This window comes from Lemur catta, chromosome 13, assembly GCF_020740605.2.
Source record: "Lemur catta isolate mLemCat1 chromosome 13, mLemCat1.pri, whole genome shotgun sequence".
Classification (NCBI taxonomy): Eukaryota; Metazoa; Chordata; class Mammalia; order Primates; family Lemuridae; genus Lemur; species Lemur catta.
In genome coordinates, this window is record NC_059140.1 from 42,413,622 (window position 1) to 42,431,288 (window position 17,667).

Genomic DNA, 17,667 nt, shown 5'->3' on the forward strand with positions numbered 1-17,667 from the left:
GACGACAAGGAATGGCATCATATAAATTTAAAATCATGAAATTTAATTAAGAATGCAAAGATTTTTGTTACCTCAATAAAGTAAACCAAAATATAAAACTTCAAAAAAATGATTTGTGTTCATGTCCATGAACCTGCCACATTAGAATCCTGGGTTGTTTATTAAAAATTGAGATTCTTACTTCCATCTCAGACCAAAATCAGTACCTATAGAGGTGGCCATAAATCTAAATTTTAAGGGGTGTTTATTCACTTTAAATTCAATATAAAGAAGTAAATCTGTTATTGTTTACTAGTGAATTTGTTAAACATTCTAGGAGAATTATAACTGATGGGTACTGTCATAAATATGTATCTTATAAAGAAATTTTAATTCATCAGTTGGGCAAAATAAAAAGAAATTAAAAAAAACCAACAGTTAATACCCTCTGAAATACAAAAACTTGACATAACTCACTTTCATACAAATAAAAATTAACTGGATTACTTGCATATGAATTCTTAAAAGAAGGCTCAGATAATCTTACAGGATTTTTTTTTTTCAAGAAATGTAATTATGTTTCTAAACAAGGAAGTTATTTTGAACAAAACTCTTCCTGTTTCTTAGGTACCAAAGTTCTCATAAGAGAAAAATATTTCAACATTTCCTCATCAAATTTAATAGCTCTATTAAGTACAGACTCATTAATGCCTTACATAGTATCACTAACATTTCATTCTTTTGAAATTAAAAGAGCATGCTGAACTAACTCTACAACAGCAAACAGCTGCACACTGCTTAGCAGCATGAAATTTTGATCTAATAAAGAAAATCCTTAAGCAGAAAATAAAAGTATCTATAAGCACTTATAAAAACATAAAATATACATACACAAGCTTACATACATAATACAGCTCAAAATATGCTATAATTAGACTACACTACTGACACATAAATAAACTCCAGATTTGGAGTAAAAGATGAACTCTATTTTCCAGTGTTTGTATCTAGATATTATTTCCAAATAACTAAAGGCCTGGAAAAAATTATGAAAGGAAATCCCAGAAATCCACTAAAACTGGCACTTCAGAAAGAGTGATTTCTTTTTAAAGGTCAAGAATCACATTCTATTAAATTTCTAAAACAGTTTTCATCTCACATCTGTCATGAACTAGCAGATTATATGCACAAAAAGAGTTAAATTAACTGTGTAATTGTGTGGTTTTAACATCTCTGAATGAGTTTGGTAGGCTAATTATGAAATCAGTGTAATAACTGAGATACCTCTGCTCTGAGGAATACGTATTATGGAAAAGTCTCAGTTTTTATAATTCTTTCTCCTCGTTACAGATCTCCTTGATTTTACTCAGAAACAGTATTTAATTGGTTATAATTAGTATAAATGAGTATAATGAGTATAAATGAAAAAAAGGTAATTTAATGTAATGCTTCGGTTTTTACATCAAAAATGACAACTTTCTACATAGCCCAAAACAGGTTTTCAAAAATAGATGGGCATATACTGCCACCATGTGGTGAAAAAAAATAAGACTTCTTTTTTTTCTGGGAAAGAATACAAGATGAATCAAAAAAAATAAAATGGAAAGTTTGAGAGGAAAATTTTTAGAGTAAAATGGAAAGTTTGTTTTCTTAATCACCAGTCTCAAAAGTCAGAAACATGGCTAACAAATATCTTAGTTTCTGTTATTAAAACACTATGGAGTTGTCATTATTGCAGCTATTTTTAGCACTTGGGTGAGTTTCCTGGTCTTTCATATTTTTGTTTTTGTTTTAATGGTGATTAAGTTGAGGGCGGGCCTATGTTGGATGGAAAAGATGAGATAGAAAACCCTTAGTCTACCATGCTTGGAGAGCCAGAACACAGAGTTTAGGGCAGTTGCAGCTACTCTAAAGTGATGAAATTTCAGAAACATATTCATAGCTGCAACCAGGGTTTCCTCTCCCTACAGGGACCTGGCACTGCCTGGAGGGCATTTGCATTTAACCCTGTATATAAGGTTATATCCATTATAAATTACATATATAATATGCAAAATTGGAAACTATAATAAATATTTTAAAATTTCAGATTTTGGGTAGAGCATGGTGGCTAGTGCCTGTAATCCTAGCACTTTTATAGGCCAAGGAAAGAGGACCACTTGAGGCCAGGAATTTGAGAGCAGCCTTGCCTACATAGTGAAATGCCATCTCTACAAAAAATAAAAACAAAATAGCCAGATGTGGTGGTGCATGCTTTTACTCTCAGCTACTCAGGAGGCTGAGGAAGGAGGATCATTTGAGCCTAGAGATTGGAGGCTGCAGTGAGCTATGATCATGCTACTGCACTCCAATCTGGGCAACAGAGCAAGCCCCTGTCTGCAAGAAAGAAAACAAACAAAAGAGAACAAAGGAAAGGAAGGAAGGAAGGGAAAAAAAAAGAAAGGAAGGGAGGGAGGGAGTGAAGAAAGGAAGGGAAAAGGGAGAAAAGAGAAAGAAATTAAGGAAGGAAAGGAAAGGAAAGGAAAGGAAGAAAAGGAAGAAAGAAAAGGAAGAGAAAGAAAGAAATTTCAGAGACAGCTAGAGAGGGGAAATTGAATTCTGTGGATTATTTCTGCCCAAATCTCTGGCTGCCCACTGAACACAAGAAGCAAAATGAATGATGAATAGACAGCAGCTCCAGCTCCCTTTCATATCACAAGCAAGGCTAACCTGTAATGAAGAACTGCAGTGGACTATTTGTATACTATAACCTTAAGCATTTTCCTTCTAGATTGATGAAATCCTTGAAGAAAACCAGCTATCCCATTTCTAACTGTTATGTGGCAGAATGAATCAATCTGGCACTATTTTTTTCTTAGCAGACTATAACTACATGATAGTATTACAAGATATTCAGTCAATGCTATAACCAAGCTAATGATTAGTCCATCCTCCCATATAAACAAGTTATAAGTATGATAACCATAATAATTTATCATCTAGATTGGGAGACTTACGAAAATGAATGGGATGCTATTAATACGTACAAATCAGGAATAATGGGGACTGTTCTAGGCAAATCAGAACCTATGAGTCACCCTAGTTAAAAGCCAAAAGTATCCTCCTTTTCTTCTTACTTATGGCAACTGCAAGAGATCCCCCCAGCATACCCTGGCCTACTTTTCTTGTTTCTTGTCTAAATTTCCTGACAGAGTGATGCAGACATAGGGACTTAAATTACTAAATAAATTCTTATGTGCATATGTCTCATTTAAGTAATTACACAGCAATTTTCAGTTATGGCCCATATTAGGATTTTAAAAACAGTTGATTATAAAAATGAGTTACAGGGACAAAATGCTCAACCATGGATGACAGGTCAATATCATAGATTTCTCTTGTCAATATATATATTTTTTTGAGACAGAGTCTCGCTCTGTCACCTGGGCTAGAGTGCCATGGCGTCAGCCTAGCTCACAGCTAGCTCACAGCAACCTCAAAGTCCTGGGCTCAAGTTGACCCTCCTGCCTCAGCCTCCCGAGTAGCTGGGATTACAAGTGCACGCCACCACGCCCCGCTAATTTTTCTATTTTTAGTAGAGACTGGGTCTCACTCTTGCTCAGGCTGGTCTTGAACTCCTGACCTCAAGCGATCCCCATCCGCCCTCAGCCTCCCAGAATGCTAGGATTGCAGGCATGAGCCACGACGCCCGACCATTATCTTGTCAATTTTTAAGATGACTACTTCCAATTTAATTTCCTTCCCACTACTTATGAAGAATCATAGCAGTCAGCATCCCTAGTCCCATTTCTTGATCATCGACTTTTAAATTCCTTATCACAAATCTTAAGGAACTCCTTACAGAAAAAGTTGGAGCTTCTTCCCACCTGTGATCAAAACCATACAAACCTCTGTCAGTTGCTTCAGTTGGTCTTTGTTTGTGCTTAATTCTTCTGCTAGATCATTCTTTTTCAGTTGCAGTTCACAGATTTCCTTTCTTAATGGATTCACTAGTTCATAGAACCGAATCTTAAAAAAAGAAATCAAATTAATAAGCAGTCTTGAAATCCAAACTACAACTAAAATTTGCTAATTTATAGGAGTCTCAATTATCAGTAATAAAAAGAAATATCTACACAACTAAAACAAGACAGTCGTCTATGGACCCTAACCACTAATACTTTATTAAGGTCTTAATATTCAATTAAGTTACCTCAAGGGCCAGATGATCTGTAACTTCCCACCCTTGACAGTTTCTTCCCTCTCTTTTATTCATACTCCTTACTACTTACTCCTCATCTCCTACTACTGCTAACTCCATACTAACTGCTTGTAAATTTCCTGAACACATCAAGTGTTCAAGAGTCTTACTCTTGTTACCTCTGCTAGAAAAGTTCTTCCCACTTAAATGCATGGTTCATGCCTTGCTTCCCTTCAGGTCTCTGATCAAATATCTCCTTACTGGTAAAGTCTTCCCTGATTCCCATACTCGGATTTAAAATAGCACTCTCTATCCTTCATTCCTGCTCTTTTCTCCATAATACGTATGACAAAAGACATTCTACATAATCAACTTTTAAGTTATTGTCTGTGTTGTTCAATGACAACTTATGGAAGGCTAGTCAAGATAAACCAGGAGATCTCTTTCATATCACCACTTCTATTCAGTTAGGACCTCTCCTTCCACTCATCATTCTTTCAGAGGAATCTGCCTGCTCTAACTCAGTCAAGTATTCTATCTGCCAAGGTTCTATAAAACTAAGAAGTCATCAGCAAATCATGCGAGTAATTACGGACTACTTCTTATACAGGCATATAATCTGAAACTCCTTATATATGACTATATTATAAGAGTACCATATCTGGTAAGAAAGAAGCAAATCCTAACATTAGCCCTCAACCCAATGAATCTGCAAATAATTTATTAGTTAGGATAACATTGTCTGTGAAAGCAAAAGACATAACAAGGAATATTAACAAACCAGAGAGCAAAAATATGTATAATTGCCACCAGTGGTATTATATTTAATATCTCCTATGGATAAAGCCTCAATGACAGCACTTGAGATATTTAATAGTACACTTGGGCAGAAAAACTATGTTGGAACTATTTAAATAAAAAGCTGGACAAAAAAGTAATACTTCATTTTGTAGGAAATCACTAATCTGGAAATCTTATCCCAACAACCAAATATAGCAACCACCACCCCAGCAAAAACAATACTAACATTTATGTGTTTACTATGTTCTAAGCACTGTGCTAATAAGCATTTTACATACATATTTATAGTTAATCTTCACAATTGCCCCAATAAAAAGGTATAATTATTAAGTCTTTCACAGATGAAAAAAATTCAAGTTTCTTTGAGTGAAATGACATCTATATATTGAAACCCTGCAGTTCTCAACGTGTAGTTTGGGGACCCCAGGCCTCTGCCTGACCCACCACTCTGAGACCTTTTCAAGGAATTCACAAGATCAAAACTACTTTCCTCATAATACTAAGACTTTTTTTTCCTGTTCCACTCTCATTCTCTCACGAGTGGAGTGGAGTCCGCCTGTGGCTACATGATAAATGATGACACCATCACTCTTAAGGCCAACGGAATGTGTGCTTATGTATTCTTGTGTTTAAAAAATTCCTCAGTTTTAACTTCTGATATGGCAAATATTGATAAATATAGCCTATATAAACAGAAGCTCTTTGGGGTCTTCAATAATTTTTAGAGTATAAATAGATGCTGACACCAAAACATTTGAGACCACTGCCATAAAGTAATCCTAAGTGTAGATTTGCGTAACCAACACGGCAATCAAGATCATGAACTAATCTATCACCACAAAGCTCTCTCTCATCCTACCTCTTTATAATCATACCAACTCCACTCTCCCTCACCATCCTAACCAACCCCTGGCAACAACTAATCTGTTGTTTATCTCTATAACTTTTCATTTTAAGAACATTATAAACTATAAACCACAAATTTATAATAAAATTATTCATTTCTATGTAGTCATTAAGTTCAGAGCCCTATTTATTAACTTTGGAGATCAATGGTCAAGACCCTTTAAAATTTCTTGATCTGAACCCCACTCACTATCTTTAGATTGTGGCCATAAACTAATATATAAATTGGGTATTTCAAAAGTAACAGCTACCACATAAATGGCAAATTTTAGTCTGCAAATATGATTTTTTAAAGTGATACAAGACACTTACAGATACATATTCAGGAATAGAAAGCTGATCTTCAGGAAAAGCTTTTAGTTTCATATATTGCTCTTCTGTCAAATCAAACTCACGCAGGTTTCGACGAACATCTCCAGCTTTCTCCCTTAGCTGATGATTTGTCTCTTCTAGTTGTTTCTGTCTCAATAAAATGGTTTCCATTTCTTGTTTCATTAGTTCTTGATATTTTCTATGTTAGGAGAGAATTTATGGCAAGCTTTAAAAAATCTTTGAGATTTAATTTTCTCAAAGTTCCCTATTTACAGTAACATAAAATTTGGAAATGAGAAGCCCAATAGTATTTTTGGCTACAGCTAAACATTTACTTACTTAACCAGTTAAACATGAAATGACAACTCCATACTAATTGCTAAATGTATAGCCATTTAAGTTATTAAACAGAGAATTGACATTCTTAAAGAATAATTTTAAACATTCAAATTATAAAATTGTACATTTTCTCTGCTTAAGGTTTAAGTCTTATACATCTATTTTGAACCCTACTTATAAAAGTAATATTCATCTCTCTTTTATTCTGGTATGTCAAGGAATATCTCTTTAAGATGGTAACATCAAACCACCATAAAATATTCATTCAACTGATGACGTAATGAAACAATCTGCACATACACATCATTCTCAAAGAATACATGTAGCAGACACTGTTATTGTTAGCTGCCTACCGAAAGATTTTGAACAGGAGAGGACAATCTGATTTTTCCTCCTTCCTACTATAACAATCCAAACAACAGACAAACATGTTGTTATTTCTATCTTAAAACAGATGAACAAACAAAATTGCAACTATTGACCCCATTGTACTTCCCCCTTTGTTTGCTCCCCTGTGGAGCAAAACTGCTCCAAAGTTGTCTATACTCACTATCTCCAAATCCTTTCCTCTTAAACCCATGGCAATCAGGTTTTTACTTCTCTACTGAAATCTCAAGCTCACCAATGACATCAAGATTGCTAATGATCAATTCTTAGTTCTTTTCATCTATGACCTAATGATAGCACTTGACATAAATGGTCTCTTCTTCCTTGATACACTTTCATCACCTGGCTTCCAAGACAATACATTCTCTTCAGTTTTCTCCTATTTTACTGTGGTGCCTTCTCAGTCTCCCGTTCTGCCTTCTCTTAATGTTAAATTACTTGGTACTCTTCTCTGTCTACATGCATTCCATGACTTAAATACTGTCTATAACCTAATGATCTCCAGATTTGTACCTCCCTCCAGACCAGAATTTTCATATACTGCCACATGGATTTCTAATAAGACAACTCTAACTTAACATGTCCCAAGCTGAGCTCCTGCTCTCTACTCACAAGCCCAGTCTACTGTGGTTTCCCCCATCTTAGCTGAAAGTACTCCAGCTTTTCATGTATTCAGGTCAAAAATGTTGGTGCATTCCTGACTCTTCCTTTTTCTCTTAAACTATCAGGACATCCCATCAGCTCTGCTTCCAAAATATATTCAGAATCCACGCACTTTTTCCTACCGTCAGCTATCAAGAGCATTATTGCAATAAGCCTCCTTACTGCCCTCTCAGCAGCATCATTCAATCTGATCAATGTCTCAAGAATTAGAGTAAAAGCCCTATTATGAATGCAGTGGTTCTCAAAGTGTTGCTCCCAAACCAGCAGCATCATTGTCACCTGGGAACCTGGCAAAAATGCAAATTCTCAGGACTCACCCAAAATCAGAACCTCTGAAGGTAGAACCCAGTAATCATTTTTAACAAGCCCTCCAAGTGTTTCTGATGCATGCTAAAGTTTGAGATCCAATGATCATAGATATTGGCTACTATTAGGTCATATCATTTTTTTAAAATATCAGTTAATAAAATTTTAAAAAGAGAAAAGATACTGACTTTACACATTTATCTCTAACTAAAGCACAGAAATAAACATTCACTTGCCCATTTTTTTTTTTTTTTACATAGGGTCCAAATTTTTTAAATACAGAGATATGCTTTGTTTTTGTGTAAGTCACTGTTGATGATTTCCAAGTTCAATTTCTTACACTGGCAGGAGACTTGAAAACAGTGGTCACCAACCTTTTTGACACCAGGGATCGGTTTCATGGAAGACAATTTTTCCACGGACTGGTAGGGGTGGGAAGGGTGGTAGGATGGTTTCGGGATGATTCAAGCATATTACATTTACCGTGCACTTTATTTCTATTATAATTATGTTTCCATTTGCCACTCACTGAAAGGGTTTTGATATGACTCTGCAAGCAATTGATTTATTATGGTCTTTGTGCAGTCAAATCTCTCTGCTAATGATAATCTGTATTTGCAGCCATCCTAAGTGCCAGCATCACCAACTCAGCCCCACCTCAGATCATCGGGCATTAGATTCTCATAAGGAGTGCACAACCTAGATCCCTCACATGTGCAGTTTATAGTAGGGTTCACACTCTTATAAGAATCTAATGTCACTGCTGATCTGAGAGGATGATTATGATGATGCCAGTGATGGGGAGTAGCTGTAAACACAGACGAAGCTTTGTTGGTTAACCCACTGCTCACCTCCTGCTGTATGGCCCAGTTCCTAACAGGCCACAGACCAGTAACGGTTCAAGGCCCAGGGGTTGGGGACCGCAGCCTTAAAAGACACTTAGGGGCTGGGCACCATGGCTCATGCCTGTAATCCTAGCACTCTGGGAGGCTAGGAGTTCCAGATGAGGCAGAGCAACAAAATGAGACCTCATCTCTATGAAAAATTTTTTAAAAAATTAGCCAGGCATGGTGGTGTGCAACTGTAGTCCCAACTACTCGGACAGCTGAGGCAGGAGGATTGCTTGAACTCAGGAGTTGGAGGGTGCAGTGAGCTATGATGATGCCACTGTACTCTAGCCTGGGCAACAGAGTGAGATCTTGTTTCAAAAAAAAGGACACTTAAGAAGAGTCTGAGAAGATACTTTTTGTGGATTTGATTTTTGTCCCCAATCTTTAAACCTGTGTTGCTGGTTAATTTGATGATTATTTGTTACTTTTATTGAATTATTCCAAAGAATTCATTACAGTTTTTACAGAAACAACACATCTCTTTTGTACTAATATTTCATTATTTACATATTAATAAGTTTTAATTAAATTATGTAAGTATAATTGGCATAGGCATATCTGAGAGTACAACAGACTCTTTTTTTTTCATTTATTACAACATAAAGCAGTTGGGTTTCTCCATAAAGGTAGGGATTACAGATTTTGTTTATTCTTTTTAAACTTCTTTTATCTCAAGAGTTACTAGGTACTGTTTTTATTTTCTCTGCATACAATTCTTTTATTTATTTATTTATTTATTTATTTTTATTTCAGCATATTACGGGGCTACAAATGTTTAGGTTACATATAGTGCCTTTGCCCCACATGAGTCAGAGCTACAACAGACTCTTGCTAAGCACACAACTGAGCTGGAAGTATGCAGGTGTAATGGAAGGTTCTTCAAGACAGGAAAGTCCAACGGCCCATAAGAATCAATCAGTATGTTTCAGAGAGTAAATGAAGAAAGGTTAATCCAGACGGCAAGTGGTGGCCAGTTTAGAGTTTCCCCTGTCATCTATGGTTCATTTCCATTGGCCAATGTTTGTTGAATGAACAATCAATTTTGAATTTTTGTTATTTCGTATACTATATAAAGTAACCTACTTTTTTGTGGCCTGGATGTGAAAATTATTACCATTTCTGACTTAAAAATCTCTCTATTTTAGCTTACAATTACAAGCATGATAGGTAATGAAATTACTTTCAATTGCTAAATAGATATTGTTGCTTTTTAAAAACTTTTCTTACCTGGCATCTTTCTGTTGAAAAGTCAATTGGTTATCTAATCTCAATGTTAGTACCTGTTTCTGGTGAAGTGCATCATTAAGTTTCTCCTCCAATTCTTCAATCTTAATAAAGAGAAAGAGGTAAGTTATATGTTCAATTTTCAAATTTATGATAAAGAAAACACTTCAGTTTGAAAAATAAAAATATACAAAAAGAAACTTATAAGAAACAGACTAAAAATGGATACAGTTTTTCTTTGCAATAGTTGTGTACATAAACTACAAAGACTTCTGATACTCAGGTTTGAAACTGCTGCCTCATAAATTGTTTTTTGCCAGCCTGTCATTAAGTCATTAAGACTGTTTTTACCCCCTTAACCCACTCTCACTGAGAAGCTTATTGACAATTGGGATTTCACACTAGTGCCTCACTCAGGTAATTACTTCCAGGCCAGACCCTGAATTTGTACACTAGATCCACATATCTGACCACTACACGTATTCAATTGACCACCACAGACTACCACATGGGTGAAACTATAAATATCCAAAGCAAAACAATCAACCTCACCTAATCCTATATTCCCTGTATCTCCCAAACCTTCAAAGAAGAAAATGTGAATTGCGTTCGATATGCTTAGTTCTCCCTCACTGATTATTCTGATCAGACACCAATTATTTGTTGACTTCATTTCATGAACAGTTGTCAAAACAGTATCATCCTTTTTCATACCCACTGAAAAGTCTTCAGTTAGACCTCTTATCATCTCCTGCTTGGACTATTATAATAGCTTCCTCATTGGTTTCCCTGCCTCAGTTTTGACAGCCTCCAAACCTATCTTCCTTTATCTTACCTGTAAAAAACGTTACCAAAAGTTTACTTCCCTGGATTTAAATCTTTCAGAGGATCCTCACTGTCTTCTGAATAAATCGTAAACTTTGTGGCATAATACTGCAGTCCTTGATCTGGCCCTTGTCAATCATTTCTTTTGTCACTATCTTAAAAGGAAACTGTTCCAGTCAAAATAAGTCCTTGCCATTCCCCAAATATGCTGTGCTTTCTCTTCAACCTTCATGTGCTTGGATTTCGTTCTTAGTCTATTTAGAAAATTCTTTACTCCCTCCCTTTTCAACCTGGACAATTTTTGTTTGTCCTTTAAAATAGATGAATTTAACAGCAAATCCATAAACACTCAAGTGAATTCCTCTTAAATTATCAAATTCCCCCTCTCTATTGGATCATTCCCATTATTAAACAAATTAGACTCCCTTTATCACATCACTCTCTTTGCTACAGTACCACTTCTCTGCTCACTTTCAGGGCAAAATTTCAATAAGTTTTTCTCCCATACTATTTCAGTGAAACTACTCTTGTCAAAGTCCAGAATGGCCTGTCCAATAGTTATTTCTGCATATTTATCTTACTTGACAGCATGATCTGATAGAGCTGACCACTTCATTCTTTTTTGGCTTCCATGATACTCTCTCTGGTTTCCTTAACTCATTGGACACTATTAAGCTCCCTAGGCTCCTTTGCTGAATTCTCTTCCTTTACCCCATTTCTAAATGTTAGATTGCCCCTTGATGTTGGTTTATTGCCCTCTGCTCCCCATAGGCAATGTCATATAATCTCATGCCTTTAGGTACCACATATATGCTGATATTTCGTCTATCTACCTATCTATCTGGAGAGTGTGTGTGTGTGTGTGTATGAGAGTGAGAGAAAGAGAGACAGAGAGAGAGACAGACTACACCCCTAAACCCTAATTGACAATTACATTTAGAAGTCTAACAGGAATCTAAAATTTAACATGTTCAAAACAGAACTTACCTTTTACCTCCCAAATCAGTTTTCTCCCAGTCTTCCATTTCTTAATAAATGGCCCCAAATTAATGAAGCCAAAAACTGAGGAATCTTACATTAGGCAATACCCTAATAACTGTCTTCTGCCCCTCCCTTATCTTCCCTTAGTCTATTACTTCAGTGCCATTTTGAATACAAAAATCAGGATAATGTAACTCCAATTGCCTAAAATCTGCCAATGCCTTTTCTGACTATACAACCTAAAGCAAGGCTTAATAAACAATGGTCATGGGCCAAATCCAGCCATGTCCTGTTGCTGAACAGCCCAAGAACTAAGAATGGGTTTTACATTTGTAAAGAAAGAAAGAAAAAAAACCCAAACAAGAAGAATATACAACAGACCATATGTGGTCCACAATACATAAATCATTTTCTGCCTTGCCCTTTTCAGAAAGTTTGCTAACTCCTTATCTAAAGTAAAAAAAACTCCTATTACTAAGTTATATAACCTTGAGTATACCTTGTTTAATTGTTTTTTGATCAAGTCCCTCACTTGGATGTGATCTCCGTAAAAAAGAGACTCTCATATTCACTGGTATATCCCCAGCAACATGTTTCAATCAATATCTTTAATCAATAAAAAATATAAAATAACCACACTTGTCATAATTATTATTTTGCAAATCAAGAATACTGTTACAGGCTGAGTATATCAAATCTGAAAATCCAAAATCCAAAATGCTCCAAATTTGACACTTTTCGGGGGTCAACATGACACTCAAAGGAAATGCTCATTGGATTGTTCTGGATTTCAGATTTTAGTATTGGGGATGTTCAACTGGTATAATGCAAATTTCTAAAATCTGAAAAATATCCAAAATCCAAAACACTTCTGGACATTTTAGATCAGTGATACTCAACCTGTACCAAAAAGAAAGATATAAAACTCTTTTTTCAGAGTTTCAACTTTTATAAATTCAGCTAACTTCCAAATTAAGACCCTTACCTCAGTAGTAAGCTGGGAATATGTACTTTTCATTTCCCAGGTAATAAGGAACCCACAGACCTCTAATGAGAGACAAACAAAGAGTTTTGGGCATTTAAAGATTGAAAGGTGGCCAGGTGCAGTGGCTCACGCCTGTATTCCTAGCACTTTGGAAGGCTGAGGTGGGAGGATCCGGGAGTTCAAGACCAGGCTGAGCAAGAGCAAGACCCCTGTCTCTACTAAAAGCAGAAAAATCAGCTGGATGTTATGGCATGTGCCTGTAGTCCCAGCTACTCAGGATGCTGAGGCAGGAGGATCACCTGAGCCCAGGAGTATGATGATGCCACTGCACTCTGGCCTGGGCGACAGAGCGAGACTGTCTCAAAAAAAAAAAAAAATGCAAGGCAAGAAGAATGAAGTGTAAAGGAATAAAGAAGTCAAGTAAGGAAGGGGATTTAGGCAGTAGTGGATGGGAATAAAAGTGTAAAGCTAACAATTCCCTAGTATCAAGAAGTTTGGCCTGAGTAATTGGTACCCTTCTAAGTTCTTTCATTTGGCAACTAGCTGATTAGGAAGTAGGAATCAATGCTTTGTAAGTTTTCTAACTGTTCCTGTTTTTAGACATGGAGAAATCCAGTCAACACGGTCAGGACATTCATAGCAACAAAATACAATAAAGCAATGTGTCCATAAAACATTTGTATTGCTGCCATACTGAAGCAATTAGATTAGATTCACGTATTTTCTAACTAAAAAAAGATCTTGATGGGTAGAAGAAAAAAAACTGTTATTTGCCCCCAACATCAAATCGTCCTTTCTTTCTGACATTATCCCTAGTTTTTATTAGTAACAATATGTCCAGTTAAAAACTTATATTTCCCAGCTTCCCATCCCTTGTAGGCAGGGGTGGTCATGCTACATAGTTCTAGTTAATTGAGCTTCCGGAAAAGCTCGTTAAAGAGGACTGACCCAGTTGTCACATGCCCCTTTTTCCCATTACCTTCTCCTTATTACTGTAACATGCACACAATGATTGGAGGCAGATCAGCCATCTTAAGATTTTAGGTGAAAAGCATATGCTAAAAATAGCTGAGCAGAAGGTTATTATAAAAGGAACCTGGGTTCCTAATGATATCAAAGAGTAACAAATCAGGTCTAAATTATCTATTTTCAGATTTTTGTTATACCAGAGAAACAAAATCCTTATCTTGCTTGAGCCATAGTTTCCATGTCTGCTACCAGCAGCCACCATTATCCAAATCTCTGGTACTAACTGCTGAACTTAATCCCTGAAACCGTGGACAGCTGGTTCAATCAGTTTCCACAGCAGCTATACCCAGGACAGCTGACTATTCAGGACTACTCAAATGCTTCCAATGATAGGAAGCTCAGTAACTTAAAACCAGGTTATTTAAATGTTAACAGCAATAAGAGGTTTACATTTAGCAAAAATCTACCGTTCCTGTGACTCCCAACCATTACCATGGAGCTCTAGACTAGTGAGGAAAATTTATTTTTTGTGATGCTAGAGTATGGTATTTTTATTTTTGTAGCCCCGATGCTCAATATATCAGTAAACTTTGGTGAATGAATGACTAGTTAAAAATATCATTCTTTCATCAATTCCAGACTCATAATTTCTCACATTTTAACATCTCTGGAATGCATTTTATAATCTATAGCATATAACCGTTTCACAGGCAGTTTTTAACCTTAGTAATACATGTAATGGTCCACCTTACAATCAAGGTGCCTTAGATTCAATAAATTATAAAAGACTAATTCTTCTATGATATTTATTCATATATTTGACAGCAAACATCTTATTCCTAAGGGGTCTTCAAGCAGAACTTCCCTGGTGCTCACACAATAGACAAAAAACTCTAGGAATATAGAGCAGGGAAGCTATTCTGGAAACAATCTGGCAGCACATTTAGTTAAATTCAGTATACATATGTATGTCAAAGAAATGTTCACAGAAGTCCAGAAGAGAAATGCCTAAAGACCAACGGTGTATGTGGTGGCAAAGACCTGGAGGCAAACTGGGTGCCCATCACTGTGGGAGTGGATGGATAGATTAGTAGATACACAGAGAATTATGTAAGAGTTGGAAGCAAAAGAGTAAATGTACACATAGTAACAAGATAATTTTTAAAATAGTGCTGAGTAGAAACAAAGAGATGAGAACTAAAACAAAACATATTCACATTTCTGTAAAGTAAAATTAAAAAATTTCCATTCTTAAGAATACATGCAAACTAAAAGATAAACATTAAAATGGTTGCATAGAGAAAGGCAGGAAGAGAAATGAGCTATGGGAATGAAAAGAATGTATCACAAAAACAGTAATCCTTCAGAGATCAATGATAATTATGTGTCATAAACTCAGGAATATCACTAATTCAATCTTCTACAATTTCAGTCCAACTAGAAAACCACAACAAAACCAAATTAAGCACCATGGGGGTACAAAACTAACAATATAACGCTGAATAAGTGTAGCACTATATTACAAATAAGTAATATTTATTTATAATAAATATGTAAATAAGTGTATTTATTATATACCAGGCATCTAAGATTACTCCTCCCAAGAATTCCATGAATACTATTATTTATTTTACAGGACATCAGGGAATAAAAAAAGTTAAGGAATTTGACTAAGACAACTGACAAAGCTGAGATTCAAACCCAGGCTGTGTGTACCTAGAACTGTAGCTCTGATTTGTTATCCTAGAGAGCCTCTAACAAATTAGCCACCATTTCTAGAATGTAAAGCTTACACTTAAAAAGGAGAGAAACAATTCACAACCGAGCACAATGCAAGTTGAAAACAAATAATAAACAAGGTAGCTGAACAAATACAACTTTGGATGTGGCATATAGTTGGTACCTAATCCAATTTTTGTAAAAAAAAATTTTTTTTTGTAGAGATGGGGGTCTTGCCATGTTGCCCAGGCTGGTCTTAAACTCCTGGCCTCAAGCTATCATCCTCCCACCTCAGCCTCCCAAAGCGATGGAATTACAAATGTGAGCCACCGTGCCCGGCTAATAAAATATTCATTGACTGAGTAGATGGATTAATGTATGGGAGATAACTTCTTCAATGCATTGCATTAAAGGAGATCTTAAGAAGTGGAGATACATGAGCCAGTAGCATTGTGGGAGTCCATTTGAGGAATAAAATTAACATGAGTAGGGAAATAGGGATGGGAAATCACTGGATGCATTGAGGTAGGTGACTGTATGGGGTACCTAAAAGGAAGTCTTTGGAGAGTCACTCGTACAGATTATGGCTTTAAACATCCTAGATTTAATCCTACCTGGTTCTATCACTTCCATCTGAATGGCCTTGGGTATGCTATTAACCACCCTACAGCTGAGCATTTACTATGTGTCAGGCACTGTTCTAAGTGCTGGAGATATAACAATGTATACAAAGGTCCTCATGGACCTCATAGTCTACTCAGAGACAAATACCAAACAAAGTCAGGTAGTCCTATGGCCATATATATAAGGCACAGAAAACAAAGGGGGTTAAAAATAGGATACTATTTTAGTTGAAACAGTAGCTAATATTTATGTGCTTATTGTTTGTATCCCCCCAAAATTAATTATTGAAACCTAATAACTAGTATGATAGTATTAGAAGGTGGGGCCTTTAGGAGATGATTAGGTTATAAGGGTGGAGCCCTCATGATTGGAATTAGCACCCTCATAAAACAGACCCCAGAGAGCTAGCTCACATAGCAAGAAGTGTGCAACCTGGGGGAAGGCCCTCACCAGATCTGACCATATTAGCACCACAATCTTGGACTTTCCTTCCTCCAGATCTGTGCAAAATAAATTTCTGTTTATAAGTTACCCAGTCTATGGTGTTTTGTTATAGCAGACCAAGTGGACTAAGATACTAAGTAATAGGTACTAGTCTAACTTACTCTGTTGATTCATTTAATATGACTAGTCAGGGAAAACCCTCCTCCCCCAAAGTAGCTAGATCTTAAAGGGTTTTTGTGAGGCTTAAATGAGACAACACATAAAAAGCTCTTAGAACAACATCTGGCACAGCGTAAGCACTCAATAAATGTTAGCCATTAATATTCTGAAAAAATTTACTTAAATTATTTGCTTCATCAAGATTGAGGTTGGGCTTTCTTATTTTCACAGAGAGGCACAGTGAACAGATTTTCTAGTGACAGAATACTGAAGTAAGCATATATAGGCAAGAGCTAAAATAAGAGATTGACTTAACCAGAAAAAGAAATAATGACACAACAAAATGGGGAGGTAGAAAGAGCTGGGACCAAGAGCTGGAGGGTTTACCATTGGAAAGAAAAGATTTTCTCAGTGACACAAATAGCTAGAGGAAATAACTCTCCTGTCTTTCTGAAATCACTGTAAATTTCTTATACCTAGTGACAACTTTACAAAGTCTTACATAATAAAATACTCTGTAAGTGCAACTAACCACACCGGGAAGAAAAATAACAGCTAGGAAATCTCTTCTTATTTGCATGGCAAACACCATTTACTAAAGACTAAGGTACCTAAATTTATACATCCTACTATAAGAAAGTAACTATCAAATAGACACACAGACACAGTAGCAAAAAGAAGGCTACCTAAGAAACCAAATCTCCACCAGGGCAGAGGACACTATAAAATCAATAATATAATTACGATTTTGATTCTCCCTATCAAACTAGTCATACCAGAGTTAGTTCTCGATGAAGCAGAAAACTTGGCTAAAAAGTACACCTAAAAGATACTTTGCACATCCTAGACTTTTACTATTAAGCCTATAGAAGTAATTGATCCTTGCCCACCTTTAAATAACCCTATCTTTCAATATTCAAATTATTATTATTTTTTTAAGTTGACAGATAAAATTATATTTATCACATAGAACA

The 17,667-nt window shown here is 35.9% G+C and overlaps 1 protein-coding gene across 3 annotated transcripts in view; it reads right to left on the reverse strand.

Moving 5' to 3' along the window:
* The window catches only part of PIBF1 (progesterone immunomodulatory binding factor 1), a 189,059-nt gene that overhangs the window by 169,339 nt on the left and 2,053 nt on the right, over positions 1–17,667 (reverse strand). For all 3 annotated transcript variants that reach the window (XM_045567309.1, XM_045567310.1, XM_045567311.1), the window contains 3 exons: positions 9,991–10,091; positions 6,179–6,377; positions 3,868–3,987 (listed from right to left, as the gene is read on the reverse strand). In XM_045567309.1, the coding sequence (XP_045423265.1) occupies positions 3,868–3,987; positions 6,179–6,377; positions 9,991–10,091 (420 nt within the window). The remainder of the gene's footprint in view (positions 1–3,867; positions 3,988–6,178; positions 6,378–9,990; positions 10,092–17,667) is intronic.